Genomic DNA, 17,000 nt, shown 5'->3' on the forward strand with positions numbered 1-17,000 from the left:
ATATTACAATAACAAGATTAAAACATCATCTCGAATATAGAACATTCAAGAAACCGAGCTCTAACCAAGTAACAATAAGATATCAATCAAAAATTCCGTCATACGTTAAATATAATATATATAAAATGGAATACGAAAAAATCATAAATTGGACAAGCCAAGAAGCACATATAAACGAAGACCTAATAGAATTAAGGAAGAAGTTTCTTCTAGCAGGATTTCTGCAGAGATTGCTGAAACAATGGGAAATCAGACTTAATGACTCAAGAAACCTATGTAAAAATAAAAATAAGCAAGCAACTAAAACAAAATATATTAAGTTTCCATATATTAAAGGCCTATATGAACAAATCAGCACAGAAATAGGAAGAATAAACTACAAATTAGCACCATCATATCAAAAAATGGAGAACAGACTGTTAACCTCGAACCAGAAGAAAAACCAGTAAATACAAACTGAAGCCCAAAGTGTAGTATATAAAATTCCGTGTACCTGCACAAACAAAAAACATTACATAGGAGAAACAAAAAGAAAAGTAAAAACTAGATTGAAAGAACACATAACAGACCTAAAATACAATAGAATAAATTCTGCATTTTACAAACATTTGTACTCTAAACAACTGTAATATAGACAAAGATAATGTAGAAATACTGCATAAAGAAAAATTAATGTACTGTACAACAGAAAGTTTAAAGAAACCATAGAAATTATAAAAAGTAAAAACAATATAAATAAAAACCTAAATCTTAAAATAAACAAAAACAGCTCAATATACTATAAATAAAAAATTTTTCTGTGAAAAACAATCTTTCCAAAAAATAATTTCTGCAAGATTACAAGGTGGTGAACGTCATACGTGGCAACACTAAAGATACCAGCGCAAACACCAAAAAAGGAAAGGGGAAAAAGGGGGAACAACTCAAAAATTTTTAACCGTTGTATTGTGTCAAAGTCTATCCGAAAGAGAAGGTTTATGGAAGCTTTTAAATTGTAATGTATACCAGTTTATCCATAAAAGGATTAAAGCAGATTTTAAAAGATTTTAAATTATACAAAGTATAAGCAAAGGTACAGTAGGTCTATATATCATTTGTGTACTCGGTTTATATGTAAGTTCTCTACTGTAATAATATTTATTGTACTATAGTTGACTGAAGAGGGGCAAAGCGCAAAACGAGTACAAAATAATGTACCGTCTTGACTCAACTAATAAAAGAATTTGATGGAAAATTCGCCATGTGTCTTTGGAATAAAACACAATACTAGTGTTTACTACGCCAGAATTATAAAACGGCACGGTTTCAAAAAACAAATTCAATATCAGAATAATTACATTTTATTTTTTCTTATTTATAACTTAATTCTTTAAAAATTAATATTGGACAGATGCATGATAGAAAGATATTTAAATAGTAATAATAAACAAAACATATTTAAACAGATAGTCTTCAGTTAACATGGTAGGTCCTTGAAAATAATGTATTAAGTGAACTCACCATAGTAGCAGTACAAAAAAAGTAATGTGTAGCATAAAAAGATAATAAAAATACAAATATATCAGATGCACAAAAGCATTAAAAGTTTTATTCTTTTTGATACTTTCAAAATTTTAAAGTTAAAATTTATGTATTAAGTAATTAATTTATGTGTTGACAATGGATTATGTGAATAAGAATTTACTAGAAGCAATTATATTACTTTAAAGAAGTTTCTTTCAATATATGTTAGTGACAAATAACTCCATTTCCTAAATTCAATTTTTATAAACAAATTTTTGATAAATTGCAGATTTATAAATATTTTTACATCTCCAAATCTGATACAAAATAATTGTATAAATAAAAATGCATTGTTTAATGATAATATTTTATTACTGTTTAATAGATAGGCAAATGAATAATAACAATCCTTTTTTACATTATTGACATAAAATATTTTAAAATTCTTATATTATTTTTAAACATACAATTCAATTAATGATATGTGATTAATACAGAACTGAAGTTAATCAAAGATTATTATTATTGTTGTTATGTTTCAATATATATATAAGAATATATAATCATGGCATGCAATGTTAATAAGATTATCATGGCAAATAGTAAAATAAAACCAAGATATACAAAAAGAAAAACTGTTTCTAATAGTTAATTGCATAAAATATTTCAAACATTAAAAAGAAATATATTAATACATGCAATACATTATTTGTTTAAATAAATTCATTCTATAAGCAAACAGAATAAGTTACAGAATTTAAAAACAAAACAAAATTTATATTACATAAAACAGATTTAGTATATTAATTAAATTTTTTGAAAACTATTAAAAAATTAATTGTTTAATTTATAAAAATACATAAAAATATAAAAAGTACATAGTATTTAACAAAAATATACAATATATTGTGTTGTTATATTATCAATTAGAAAATTTATTAGTATTTTATTTACTATAACATATATAATATATATCATATAATTTTGAACAATGAAAAAACTTTAAACTGTCAAATATAATTTTATATGTACAAAACAAAAATCATGTAGAAACCAGTAAAATTGTAAAAAAAATCATAATTTTAGAAAAGAAAATTTTATTTCAAATAAAAAGAACTGCATTTATTTGAGAGCTTAATAAGAATAATGTTTAATGTAAAGAATTTAGTAACTTTTTATGAACAATAAAATCCTGAGGATGGAGCATAGTTCTGAATTGCTTGGTATATAGGAAATAAATGATGAATTTTTGAATAAAGCAATGTATTATATGATGATTTAACAACATTCTAATAAAGTTTTTAAAAATTTTTCAAATAAACCTTCATTATTAAAATTTTCTTACAAAAATTAAAAATTATACTTTATCATCTCTTCAATGAGGAATTTACATTTAATTTAGATAATGTTTACTGAATATTAGTTACAAATCTGTAAACTGTAGATATAATTTAAGTTATACAAATTCAAAAAATTTTTATTGCGTATGTGATTTAAATACATACATTACAAAAAGAAATTATGCTTAAAAGTTAAATGCAACAAAAGACAAACAATAAAAATACATTACAGTTATGCTTTTTGCAAAAAAAATAACATGCTTTTTTATAATAAATATTAATAGATAGTATAAAAAGGAAATTATTATTATTATTAATATTAAGAAGTTAAAATTTAAAAATACAAAAATGAATTAATTGTACTTTAGAAATTTAATGCTATGTTTTAGTAAGCAAGCTCTTTAAGAATACATTCCTTGAATATTTGAATCTTTATAATTACACAATATTAAAACAGGTATTTTTCCTGTTTGTACTTTATACACTGCAAGCAGGAAAATTCCATGAATTAAATCATAATATAAATAAAATGCTTGCAATTATGCATTTATTTTATTATTTTATATAAATGGGAAAATTATTATTATTACTTCATTTATCCTAAATTATTTTCATTATGATTATACAATAATTTTCATCAAGTATATTAACAGTTACTTAATACAAATAATAATCTAGTATTAATTAAATTTTATATTCATGATTAAATAAATTATTAAATTACTAATCAAAATACTTTTAGTATGAATTAAAAAAACAGTAGAAATTTTTTTTACAAGTCTGAGAAGGAAAAATCACTAAGTTTTAAAATATATATTTTATTTATGCCAATTCAATATACACTGGCATTTCCAGAAATTTAATCCTAGTATAAAAGAAGAGCCTACTGTTTATTAATATCAACATATCAAACATAAATTAGTAGAATATTTAGTCTTGTATTGTTTTAACATGCATAATATACCTAAAACTAATTATATAATTAATTTTTAATTTTTTTATAGTCAATAGTTATATTTTATTAAAAAATAGACAGATATAAGTTAGTACATATATTAATTATTGCAATAATATACCTTGTTTCAGGGACAATCAATAATGAAGAATCAGTTGAATAATTATGGTTAATTCTAGTTAATTTTGATGCAGTATAATGCTTTCCTCCTAATGCTTTATCATTCTAAATTAAAAATATAAAGTATAACTTTTATGACAAATAATTTGCATTAATTTAAAAAAATTATATCTTAGAGTTATAAGATACACTGGTCTAACTAAAAGTCCTGATGATTTACTGGGTGATGAGTTGACATAAGAATGATGAGAATGATCAGCTCCCGCTGAACTTGAAGCTTCTGTAAATGTATAAATGGATGATGCTAAATTTGATGCTCCAACAACTTTGTCAGTTGGTCTAGGACGTTTGTTTGTAAGTGAACTTGTGCTGCTACTATCTGAAGATGTTCTTTTTACAGCAGCTGGTCCATAAGATAAATTTGTTTCATCCTAATGAATGTCAATCAATATCAATATTAATATAATGCAGTAAAAAATATTTAAAATTAAATCATTATCACATTCATAAATATATTAATAATAAATAAAATATAAGACAGATATGCTAAATTTATAATAATTAATAAAGTCAAATATTAATATTAATGCAAATAATTGGTATTTTAATTATAAACTGTTATTCAACTTTAAAAAAATAATAAAACTCATTAATGACTCTTAAAACAATTTCTTTTTCGATAATAAGATTTTCTAAATCCACTCNCCACAATATAAGGGCTAAAATTAAAAATAAAATTATAAAAACTTACTTGGTGAAATAAAATGTGTGGTGGATATACATACATGATACAAAACATTCTTCAATTGTATGAATATACTTTTAAAGAAAATTATAATTAAATATAGCTTTGTAATGAAACATACATAAAAATAACATAAAATATTCTTTACTCTTTTAAATCTTAACCACTTAGTCAAATAGCTCCCTACGAGTGGAATCAGAGACGGTCCTGCTAGGTGTGCGGTGTGTATATGCATGCGGACTGCCAAATCCCGAGGGTGCCGATACCGGTCAATTTCAAATGCCTTTTTTGTCGCATCACTAATATACCTCAAAAGACGCGACAGGGTTCTTGTAAATTTTAAATGTTTATCACCATAGAAGTAAAAGTTTAAATATGTTAAACTTAATAGATTGTCCATCGTTTGTTTTCTAACTAATTCGTTTTAGTACCAGGTGGTGTCCATGGAAATTTCCAAAATTTACAACTTTTCGGTCACTCTCGTTGAACTGGAAAAATGTCTGTCTTTATTACATCTAATATTTTGAAGAAATCAGTCCCACTGTACTCGGCTAGAGATTGATTCGATTAGGCTTTTGTTCAAGTAAAATTTCGGCTCTTTCATCAGTTTTGTTTATGTCCCTAATTTCCTAATTGCTTAATTATTTAACTACTACTTAAGTAGAAATAAGTCAAAATTGGTTACTTTGTACTCAAATATTTGTAGTCTCGGGAAAAAAGTGGAAAGACAAAGTTTTATGACAAACGGATATATAAATCGTAAATTAAGGAAAATAAATTCTAGAGCTTTTTCTGTACCTCGTACAGAAAAAGCTTTTTCTGTACGAGGTACAAGAGCTTTTTCTGTACCTCGTACATCTCTCTCATTCATTTAATTTAGTTGTAAATTATGCTACCAAAGTAACAGTTAATTTTTTAACATTATACAAGAATTGTACACATTTTTTTTCTACATCCTTACCCTTAAAGATGGAGCATACGAAATCTTAATATCACTGGTTTAACATTGAAATCCGTGAGTAATATAAAATTGGAGAGCAGAATAAATATATCAAATATTTTAACCATTTTTTTTAAACTCCTGTCAACTATACAGAAAACTATCAAAAAAACATACAGGTAAATTCTTATCAGTTGGGTTAAGTTATAAATCTACTCATGATTCATGTAATCGGGTGAGGGCAACCAAATATCTAGCGGGCAGGCGGCTAACAGCCCAGAACCGGTTCTGGATAGAATTGGATACGTTATACATTTAGCAGCCACCCAAGGTCCTAGGCTTCCACCGGCTAAATCGGGTGAGGTTGGTGCTCTGTAAAGCAAATGCACGAATCTGGCTTTTTGGATGCAGACAATACAGCGTTTCCACTCCACTATTCTGCCACTAATATTCGAATATACAATAGCAATCTTATCTTTTTTTTCACGTGTAGTATAGAAATTTGTAATAAGATACATAATGCGGTTATAATATTGTGCAATTATTTTCATATAATTAAAATTAATATGTATTTATTTTTTAGAAAATATAAGGGAAGCAGTGCATCCACCGCTTCTAATGACGGCACACCACTGGTCAAATCTGTCTAAAAGTGCAGAAGTTCTTGTCAAAATTCTAGTTGAACATACTGATGAAGTATTTTTGGTCATTAACCACTCTTTGTAGCCTATTAATACCTCAATCTTAATATTCTGCATTTTTTATAATGAATTTTTATTACACTTCTTAATAATGCTTTTTTATAGTTATATATTACTTATTAATTATGCTATATGTTGCCTGAATTCAGAAGTAGGATGGCAAGAGCAAGATCAAAAACAAAAACTAAAAACTGTCAGTGTAAGCTTGGGTACTTTTCTGAAAGTTCTGCCTTTGTTCTTGTCATCCATGCCTGTTAGAAAATTTCCAGAGGAGGGGTCCAGTGGAAAAAGAAACATGTTATATTTTCTTTAAAGCCTATGTTACAAAATAACTTTTCATGTCTTCAAGAAAATCTTCAATTGCCTAAAATAATCCTTGGATGCAATGTCACAAATATATTTACAACTCTGTGAATATCGACACGAAAATCATAATGCCAATGAATTAGGGGTAGTCTGATAAGATGATGCTCTCGTCTTCTCAACATTCTGGCTAACCCTTTGCATTCACATGATGCTGTGGGGATTATGTCACAAAGTTTTAGCAACACAAAAATGTTTGGAAACATAACTGGATTGCATGTTTTCAACAATTCAGCTAAAGTGCATGGCAACTTTTCGTGCTAATCCAGTTCTTCCATCGATATATCTTGCCTTCAAGAAACTCAGGACTAGGCAGGTCATCATAATATATGTCAATGAGTCTCTCAGGAATACAGTTGATCTCTTTTAAAATTTAATTTTTATCAAATAGCTTGAAAATATCACATTAATATATTATCTTAGAAACTTCTATAATACTGTAGAAAACCTTTAATATTATATGTATGTATGTATTGGGAATCTTCTTACCTATGCCTGGGTCACCATTCATTGTTAATCAACATTTATATAATAAAAACAAAATTCAAGCTTTAAAAAAATTGTATTTTTTTTTATTGTTAAACAGTATAAACATCAACTGGAGCCCAGCTTTGTGATGTATTATAACCCTAGATGGTGGAAAAAGGAGATCTACTAACCCATTAGACCCCCCACTGACAACACACATGCCCTGCCCCATAATTCTTTTAATTTCCTCCTTAATTCAGCAACTATTATTTTCTTTAAATCCAGGTTTTTACAAGCAGACCAAAACATCTGCTCAGCTTCCACTATTTTATGCACTCTGGAAGTTAAGTATACATCAAGCTGACACTAGCACTGCCAGTGACTAGATCTAAACTGTTCACACCCCATTACAATAATCCAGCCTCTCAGATAATCTTCCAAATATTCAATTGAAAGGAAACTGAGTGTACCCCAGCACTAGATGAAGTAGACACCAGATGAAAACTGGTATCCTATTGTCATCAGATACTGTATGTATTGTTCAAGCTATTCTATTCCCTGTTTTCATAATGTAACATTTTAAATTATTTGTTTGATGTTAATTTAAAAATTATTACAATATATATTATCTTAATTATTGTAATTTCATTATCAGATTCTGGCATAGTAAACACTAGTATTGTGTTTTATTCCAAAGACATCAAGTTTTTCATCAAATTCCTTTATTAACAAGACTATGTAACAAGAAGATATAACAAGACCAACCATTAACTACCTAGATATTACAATAACAAGATTAAAACATCATCTCGAATATAGAACATTCAACCAAGCTCTAACCAAGTAACAATAAGATATCAATCAAAAATTCCGTCATACGTTAAATATAATATATATAAAATGGAATACGAAAAAATCATAAATTGGACAAGCCAAGAAGCACATATAAACGAAGACCTAATAGAATTAAGGAAGAAGTTTCTTCTAGCAGGATTTCTGCAGAGATTGCTGAAACAATGGGAAATCAGACTTAATGACTCAAGAAACCTATGTAAAAATAAAAATAAGCAAGCAACTAAAACAAAATATATTAAGTTTCCATATATTAAAGGCCTATATGAACAAATCAGCACAGAAATAGGAAGAATAAACTACAAATTAGCACCATCATATCAAAAAATGGAGAACAGACTGTTAACCTCGAACCAGAAGAAAAACCAGTAAATACAAACTGAAGCCCAAAGTGTAGTATATAAAATTCCGTGTACCTGCACAAACAAAAAACATTACATAGGAGAAACAAAAAGAAAAGTAAAAACTAGATTGAAAGAACACATAACAGACCTAAAATACAATAGAATAAATTCTGCATTTTACAAACATTTGTACTCTAAACAACTGTAATATAGACAAAGATAATGTAGAAATACTGCATAAAGAAAAATTAATGTACTGTACAACAGAAAGTTTAAAGAAACCATAGAAATTATAAAAAGTAAAAACAATATAAATAAAAACCTAAATCTTAAAATAAACAAAAACAGCTCAATATACTATAAATAAAAAATTTTTCTGTGAAAAACAATCTTTCCAAAAAATAATTTCTGCAAGATTACAAGGTGGTGAACGTCATACGTGGCAACACTAAAGATACCAGCGCAAACACCAAAAAAGGAAAGGGGAAAAAGGGGGAACAACTCAAAAATTTTTAACCGTTGTATTGTGTCAAAGTCTATCCGAAAGAGAAGGTTTATGGAAGCTTTTAAATTGTAATGTATACCAGTTTATCCATAAAAGGATTAAAGCAGATTTTAAAAGATTTTAAATTATACAAAGTATAAGCAAAGGTACAGTAGGTCTATATATCATTTGTGTACTCGGTTTATATGTAAGTTCTCTACTGTAATAATATTTATTGTACTATAGTTGACTGAAGAGGGGCAAAGCGCAAAACGAGTACAAAATAATGTACCGTCTTGACTCAACTAATAAAAGAATTTGATGGAAAATTCGCCATGTGTCTTTGGAATAAAACACAATACTAGTGTTTACTACGCCAGAATTATAAAACGGCACGGTTTCAAAAAACAAATTCAATATCAGAATAATTACATTTTATTTTTTCTTATTTATAACTTAATTCTTTAAAAATTAATATTGGACAGATGCATGATAGAAAGATATTTAAATAGTAATAATAAACAAAACATATTTAAACAGATAGTCTTCAGTTAACATGGTAGGTCCTTGAAAATAATGTATTAAGTGAACTCACCATAGTAGCAGTACAAAAAAAGTAATGTGTAGCATAAAAAGATAATAAAAATACAAATATATCAGATGCACAAAAGCATTAAAAGTTTTATTCTTTTTGATACTTTCAAAATTTTAAAGTTAAAATTTATGTATTAAGTAATTAATTTATGTGTTGACAATGGATTATGTGAATAAGAATTTACTAGAAGCAATTATATTACTTTAAAGAAGTTTCTTTCAATATATGTTAGTGACAAATAACTCCATTTCCTAAATTCAATTTTTATAAACAAATTTTTGATAAATTGCAGATTTATAAATATTTTTACATCTCCAAATCTGATACAAAATAATTGTATAAATAAAAATGCATTGTTTAATGATAATATTTTATTACTGTTTAATAGATAGGCAAATGAATAATAACAATCCTTTTTTACATTATTGACATAAAATATTTTAAAATTCTTATATTATTTTTAAACATACAATTCAATTAATGATATGTGATTAATACAGAACTGAAGTTAATCAAAGATTATTATTATTGTTGTTATGTTTCAATATATATATAAGAATATATAATCATGGCATGCAATGTTAATAAGATTATCATGGCAAATAGTAAAATAAAACCAAGATATACAAAAAGAAAAACTGTTTCTAATAGTTAATTGCATAAAATATTTCAAACATTAAAAAGAAATATATTAATACATGCAATACATTATTTGTTTAAATAAATTCATTCTATAAGCAAACAGAATAAGTTACAGAATTTAAAAACAAAACAAAATTTATATTACATAAAACAGATTTAGTATATTAATTAAATTTTTTGAAAACTATTAAAAAATTAATTGTTTAATTTATAAAAATACATAAAAATATAAAAAGTACATAGTATTTAACAAAAATATACAATATATTGTGTTGTTATATTATCAATTAGAAAATTTATTAGTATTTTATTTACTATAACATATATAATATATATCATATAATTTTGAACAATGAAAAAACTTTAAACTGTCAAATATAATTTTATATGTACAAAACAAAAATCATGTAGAAACCAGTAAAATTGTAAAAAAAATCATAATTTTAGAAAAGAAAATTTTATTTCAAATAAAAAGAACTGCATTTATTTGAGAGCTTAATAAGAATAATGTTTAATGTAAAGAATTTAGTAACTTTTTATGAACAATAAAATCCTGAGGATGGAGCATAGTTCTGAATTGCTTGGTATATAGGAAATAAATGATGAATTTTTGAATAAAGCAATGTATTATATGATGATTTAACAACATTCTAATAAAGTTTTTAAAAATTTTTCAAATAAACCTTCATTATTAAAATTTTCTTACAAAAATTAAAAATTATACTTTATCATCTCTTCAATGAGGAATTTACATTTAATTTAGATAATGTTTACTGAATATTAGTTACAAATCTGTAAACTGTAGATATAATTTAAGTTATACAAATTCAAAAAATTTTTATTGCGTATGTGATTTAAATACATACATTACAAAAAGAAATTATGCTTAAAAGTTAAATGCAACAAAAGACAAACAATAAAAATACATTACAGTTATGCTTTTTGCAAAAAAAATAACATGCTTTTTTATAATAAATATTAATAGATAGTATAAAAAGGAAATTATTATTATTATTAATATTAAGAAGTTAAAATTTAAAAATACAAAAATGAATTAATTGTACTTTAGAAATTTAATGCTATGTTTTAGTAAGCAAGCTCTTTAAGAATACATTCCTTGAATATTTGAATCTTTATAATTACACAATATTAAAACAGGTATTTTTCCTGTTTGTACTTTATACACTGCAAGCAGGAAAATTCCATGAATTAAATCATAATATAAATAAAATGCTTGCAATTATGCATTTATTTTATTATTTTATATAAATGGGAAAATTATTATTATTACTTCATTTATCCTAAATTATTTTCATTATGATTATACAATAATTTTCATCAAGTATATTAACAGTTACTTAATACAAATAATAATCTAGTATTAATTAAATTTTATATTCATGATTAAATAAATTATTAAATTACTAATCAAAATACTTTTAGTATGAATTAAAAAAACAGTAGAAATTTTTTTTACAAGTCTGAGAAGGAAAAATCACTAAGTTTTAAAATATATATTTTATTTATGCCAATTCAATATACACTGGCATTTCCAGAAATTTAATCCTAGTATAAAAGAAGAGCCTACTGTTTATTAATATCAACATATCAAACATAAATTAGTAGAATATTTAGTCTTGTATTGTTTTAACATGCATAATATACCTAAAACTAATTATATAATTAATTTTTAATTTTTTTATAGTCAATAGTTATATTTTATTAAAAAATAGACAGATATAAGTTAGTACATATATTAATTATTGCAATAATATACCTTGTTTCAGGGACAATCAATAATGAAGAATCAGTTGAATAATTATGGTTAATTCTAGTTAATTTTGATGCAGTATAATGCTTTCCTCCTAATGCTTTATCATTCTAAATTAAAAATATAAAGTATAACTTTTATGACAAATAATTTGCATTAATTTAAAAAAATTATATCTTAGAGTTATAAGATACACCCATTTAAAATTATCTTTGTTTTTAAAGTTATCAAAACTAGATTATTTTATCTCTTGACACTGGTAAAAATTTATTATTTGGTAGCAAAATATTAATTTAAAATTAATGACAGTTTTAATATTTTAATAGACAAAATAATAAAAATAAGTTTCTAATAATTAATTTTTAGTCATATACAAAATACAAAAATAAGAACAAACATTTATTAGTACATTGTAAATTCTTTGTTAAAACTTGTTTGATTGTCTGTTTCTTAGTAAGTCATATATTTAATGTAAAGGTATTATATTTACAGCTATTATAGTATTTTCACTTATTGCAAATATAATAATACTTATTAACAGATTTATATTAAATATATACAGGGTTTAATAGAGAATGAACCTATTAAATAAATTAAATAGAAATTAAATTTTTAAAATACATTATAGCTATTTTATAAATGCATTAATCGAACAGAAACATACTCAGAAATTAATCAATCAAATAACCAACATCTTATTCATTGCTGAGGGAGTTTAATTAAAAAAACAAACATTTTCAATCTACTCCATAGATCATCTTCAGGTTGAGGGTCAGAGAACATAAGTATGATGTTAGGATAAGATCAAATGCAACAATGCTGGCCCAGATGGCTCAAGCCCAAGGGTCCATGTTTGGATGGGAGGAGGTGGAAATCGTCAGACAAGTACACTCTCCAACTTTAGCAAAGACTTCCATAAAAAATGAAAATATACAGGACCAAACTTGATGAAAGATCCATAAATGCCAGAGATGCAGAGGGCCTACCCTTGGCATGGAAATTTGCCATTAAAGGACTTACAAGTAGCTTATGAATTGCACCATTATCCACAATCAAGTTATGAGAACTTTTATATTTTTTATTTATTAATTGATAGCGGCTTGTACTATTAATTCATTATTGATGTATGTTATTTATTTTTACATTTATGTATTTTTACGCTTTAATTGTTTTACTTGGTTGTTCAGTTGTCTATATTTTTGTTTTTGAATCTGAATTTGGCGTTCTATTCTATGATAGTTATTCCATATTCGTTGGTTTCAACCTGAAGATGATCTGTGGAGTAGATCGAAAATGTTTGTTTTTTTAATAAACTCCCTCTGCAACGAATAAGGTGTTGGTTATTTGATTGCATTAATGTATATTAATATAATAGCGAAATTTTAGTGTCTGTTGGTGTTAAATATTTAATGCCAACACACAGTTTCACATGCCAACATAAAATTTCATTATTATTGTAAGATATTGGCATAAAATAGAAGTAAAATCTTACATATCTTGTATAAATTTTATTTTGGAAAACGAATGCAAATCTAATATCAATATCAATCTTTATTAGTAAGCCCTGTTACAGTACTCAGGGGCTAAGTACTTACAATTATCAAGAGGAAAATATACTTTTTACAAACAGAAAATCAAAATTTACATCAATAATTATTTTCTTACGAGTTCTTAGATTTTGTCTATTATTTGCTAGTTTCATCTTCTTTCACAAGTTTAATTACAAAGTTATACAAATTTTTCCAAATTATAGTCCGATTATTTACGGCATTCGTGGGTATCTATTTGCTAAGCATCAAGTTTTGGTGGATGTTTATATCTGTAAAGTTATACAAGCTGTACAGCTCCTTCTTTGAAAGTTTATTCAGGTTTTCTCTAAAGTCTTGAGTTGAACTTTGCTGTATTATGTGAGATATTCCAACTGACTTTGTATTTGAGTGAACTTCTCACAGTCATTCAGTATGTGTAATATTGGAAAAATTGCTTGAGTCGCACCAATAACAATTTTTATTTAAAAAATTTATATATTTATTTCCAATGAATAATGGGCTTTTATTTAAATGTAATTGAATTGTTAGTCTTTTAACATTTATTCCCAATGGATAGTTTATATATGGTTGTAGTGAAGGAACTTTTAATATTTTTGGATACCATGAGTGATGCTTTGATTGACAAATGCAAATCTAATATTAACTTAGCCTGATAAAAATTAGACATTTATCTATCTGGACAAAACCAGATATTATGAATATTCAGTCTCATATCTTTTAAAAATTTAAATTTTTCTGACATACATTATCCTCTGATGGCATATATATTAGTTTTATAATACAGTGGGTGATTGGTTAACGAACATAATTCGTTCCAAGACTTTGTTCGTTATCTGAACTGTTCGTTAACCGATTATCGATTTACCATAGGTTTCTATGGGAATTTGATTAATTCGTTCTGGACACTCCCAAAAAATAAAAAATATATACTTTCTTACTACGTTTATTCATACGTAATAATAAAAATACATATATACACAGTCTTGCATTTTTATTTGTCATGTTTTTTCCGTTTATGGGGGTTAAAGAATCTGTCCAATGTCGATTGCTTTTCTGTCTTCTTCATGATTTTTCAGAAGTAATTAATCGCATTGTAATTGCAGAGATCCCTAAGCTCAACCTCAACCTGGTTTGGATGCCATTTTAAGACCATTTTTCTGACATCCTCCCACTTCTTTTGAAGAAGTGGGAGGATGTCAGAAAAATGTCAGAAAAATCCTCCCACTTCTTTTGAAGAAGTGGGAGGATGTCAGAACAAGCTTTTTCAGAAGAAAACATAAAAGAATTGTTTCTATCAGAAATATAAAAGGCTGGAATTACAAGGGAGAGTTTCAAAGTTCGGGGGAATACTATCCGATCTGTATATTCTGGGTTGAACGTTGATGTCGACGTCTCCCGCGCTCTGAAAGGTTTCGAATTGTTGCCTGAAGACAAAGGAAGACCAATTAGTATTTGTTACTTTACGTCGCTTCTTCTTGTGTTTGTTCAGTGAAGTGTTCGTTATCCGAACATGTGTTCGTTGTCCGATCATAAAAATCTTTGTTCGTTATCCGATTTGTTCTAACCGATCACCCACTGTATATCTAAATTGTGTAATTTTTAGTATTTTAATATAAAATGGTAAACATTATTATAAAAGTAATATACACAACACATTCAACTATTAGTGACATACATACTATTTATACATGTATGTTTTAAATGTTTATCATTTTTCTTATCTTCTCAAGCATTCTGCCTCTTCCCAGTTTTTTCATTTTATTTCCACTAGCAACTCATTGTAGATGTATTTATAAAGTAAGTGAAATAGATATGAGATCAAACCACTAAACTGCATTAAATATCAAAAATATTAATTATACCTATTCGAAAACTGACAAACTGAGCTCTTTTCCTGGTTTGTGAGTTTTTGCAAAAAAACTGACAAACCGGGAAAAGAGCTCAGACCTTTGGTGGACAAAGCCAGAACACCAACTATCAATTTAGAGAAAGCTATGCACAGATTATTAGTACCTCACCTGGAAGGGTACACACACACCATAACCAAATTGGCAATCTAGTTAACATACTTAAACAGATATCAACACCTCCTAAATTTATAACTGTTTTGGACTTCAAATCTTTGTACCCTTCCATCAAACTTCCGTCAGTATTTTGCGCCATAAGAGATACACTCATGCACACGATCCAAGACAACACGTTACAACATAACATCCTAGAAATGGCACACCTGCTCTGCTACAACTCCTCCTTTAAATTCAATGGAGTTACCTACGAACAATAATGTGGTGTACCAATGGGAAGCCCAGTCACAGGAGACCTCTGCGAGATTGTGGTGTGGAAACTCAAATCATACCATCTCAACTCCCACACATTCTCGTATACAAAAGATACATCAATGATATCCTTATATTATGGAAAGAGATACCAAATATCCCGACGCTAATCAATACCATCAACAATAACCCGTATGGATTAATGGTGGAAATAAACCAAGCCCACTCCACCTCCAGGCACACTTCTTAGACATTAACATCAAAATAGAGGGATCATGCATCAACATGGAAGTGTATCATAAACCAACCGCCAAACCTCTGTATATACCTGCAACTTCCTGTGACCCATCACAGTACAAGACGGCAGCTTTCAAGGCTTTAATCAAAAGAGCTTATTCACATTCCTCGTCACAAATAGCTTTCCATTCTGAAATCCAACGCATAGAGCAAATAGCCAAACAACATGGCTATCACAACACCTTACACAAGATAAACAACAAGGTCCTCCAACAACAAGCCAATAACACCCCTCATTCCAATGATTCTCCAGTTAACTACATACCAGTCACATACAACCTGGCACTTAAGACCATATACAACCAGATAGCCAAGAAAAAGAATGTCCGCTTAGCATTTAGGAGGTGCACTACAATATTCGATTGGCTTAAAAATGAAAAAGATGCTCCAGATACAAACAGACTTCCAGGGGTATACTCCATGCCCATCATTGACCATAGAGATAACAGCGAAGTAATCTACATTGGATCCACTAAACGCAACTTAGAACCTAGGATCAAGGAACACAAGGTGGACACCCTACATCATAGAAACAACACCACCCTAGCAGTATACTCCTCTGAACCGGAAATAGAGCCTCTATTCCCTATAGCCAGAATTATTCACACTGCATTCCGCACAGAACACCTCAAATGAGAGTGGCCATATACATATGCCTTAACACCCTCAGGAATAAGCACTGCATTAACTTCAAACAAGAAATGACACTAACAGTAGCATGGGAGACCTTTCTCAATAAAACTCTAAAGTAACACCATACTGATAATGCGCAGGTCCAAAATGATGCCACTGGTCACATCTGACAATGTTCCAGAAAGATTTTCCAAGCCAATGGTTAATTTTTGACTGGAAATTCAAATTCAAATAGAGAATTTCATAGCACCTGAAGAAGAACCACATTAGGTTCGAAAACGTTTGCATAGTCCTCTGCTTTCATTGGAGAAGAAGCACACCGGTTACAGGCAGTGAAGTTGGGTTAAAAATGATTGCATCAAAAGTATTAACATAAATAAAAAAGTAGCATTTATTAGTATAACATTATCAAAGTAATATT

At 27.3% G+C, this 17,000-nt stretch overlaps 2 protein-coding genes across 3 annotated transcripts in view; both read right to left on the minus strand.

The window, feature by feature from the left end:
* Positions 1-4,096, minus strand: part of LOC111626293 (disks large-associated protein 5-like) — a 41,038-nt gene extending 36,942 nt beyond the window's left edge. For both annotated transcript variants that reach the window (XM_023369626.1, XM_023369620.1), the window contains exon 1: positions 3,920-4,096. The gene's annotated coding sequence lies outside the window, so the exon portion shown is untranslated. The remainder of the gene's footprint in view (positions 1-3,919) is intronic.
* Positions 4,097-11,539: 7,443 nt separating this feature from the next.
* Positions 11,540-17,000, minus strand: part of LOC111626307 — a 51,468-nt gene continuing 46,007 nt past the window's right edge. Inside the window, exon 4 of the mRNA XM_023369632.1 lies at positions 11,540-11,933. Coding sequence (XP_023225400.1) covers positions 11,775-11,933 — 159 coding nt within the window. The 3' untranslated portion in view covers positions 11,540-11,774. The remainder of the gene's footprint in view (positions 11,934-17,000) is intronic.

The sequence above is a fragment of the Centruroides sculpturatus genome, unplaced genomic scaffold, assembly GCF_000671375.1.
Source record: "Centruroides sculpturatus isolate CEXI.00-Female unplaced genomic scaffold, Cexi_2.0 scaffold22, whole genome shotgun sequence".
NCBI classification, from domain to species: Eukaryota; Metazoa; Arthropoda; class Arachnida; order Scorpiones; family Buthidae; genus Centruroides; species Centruroides sculpturatus.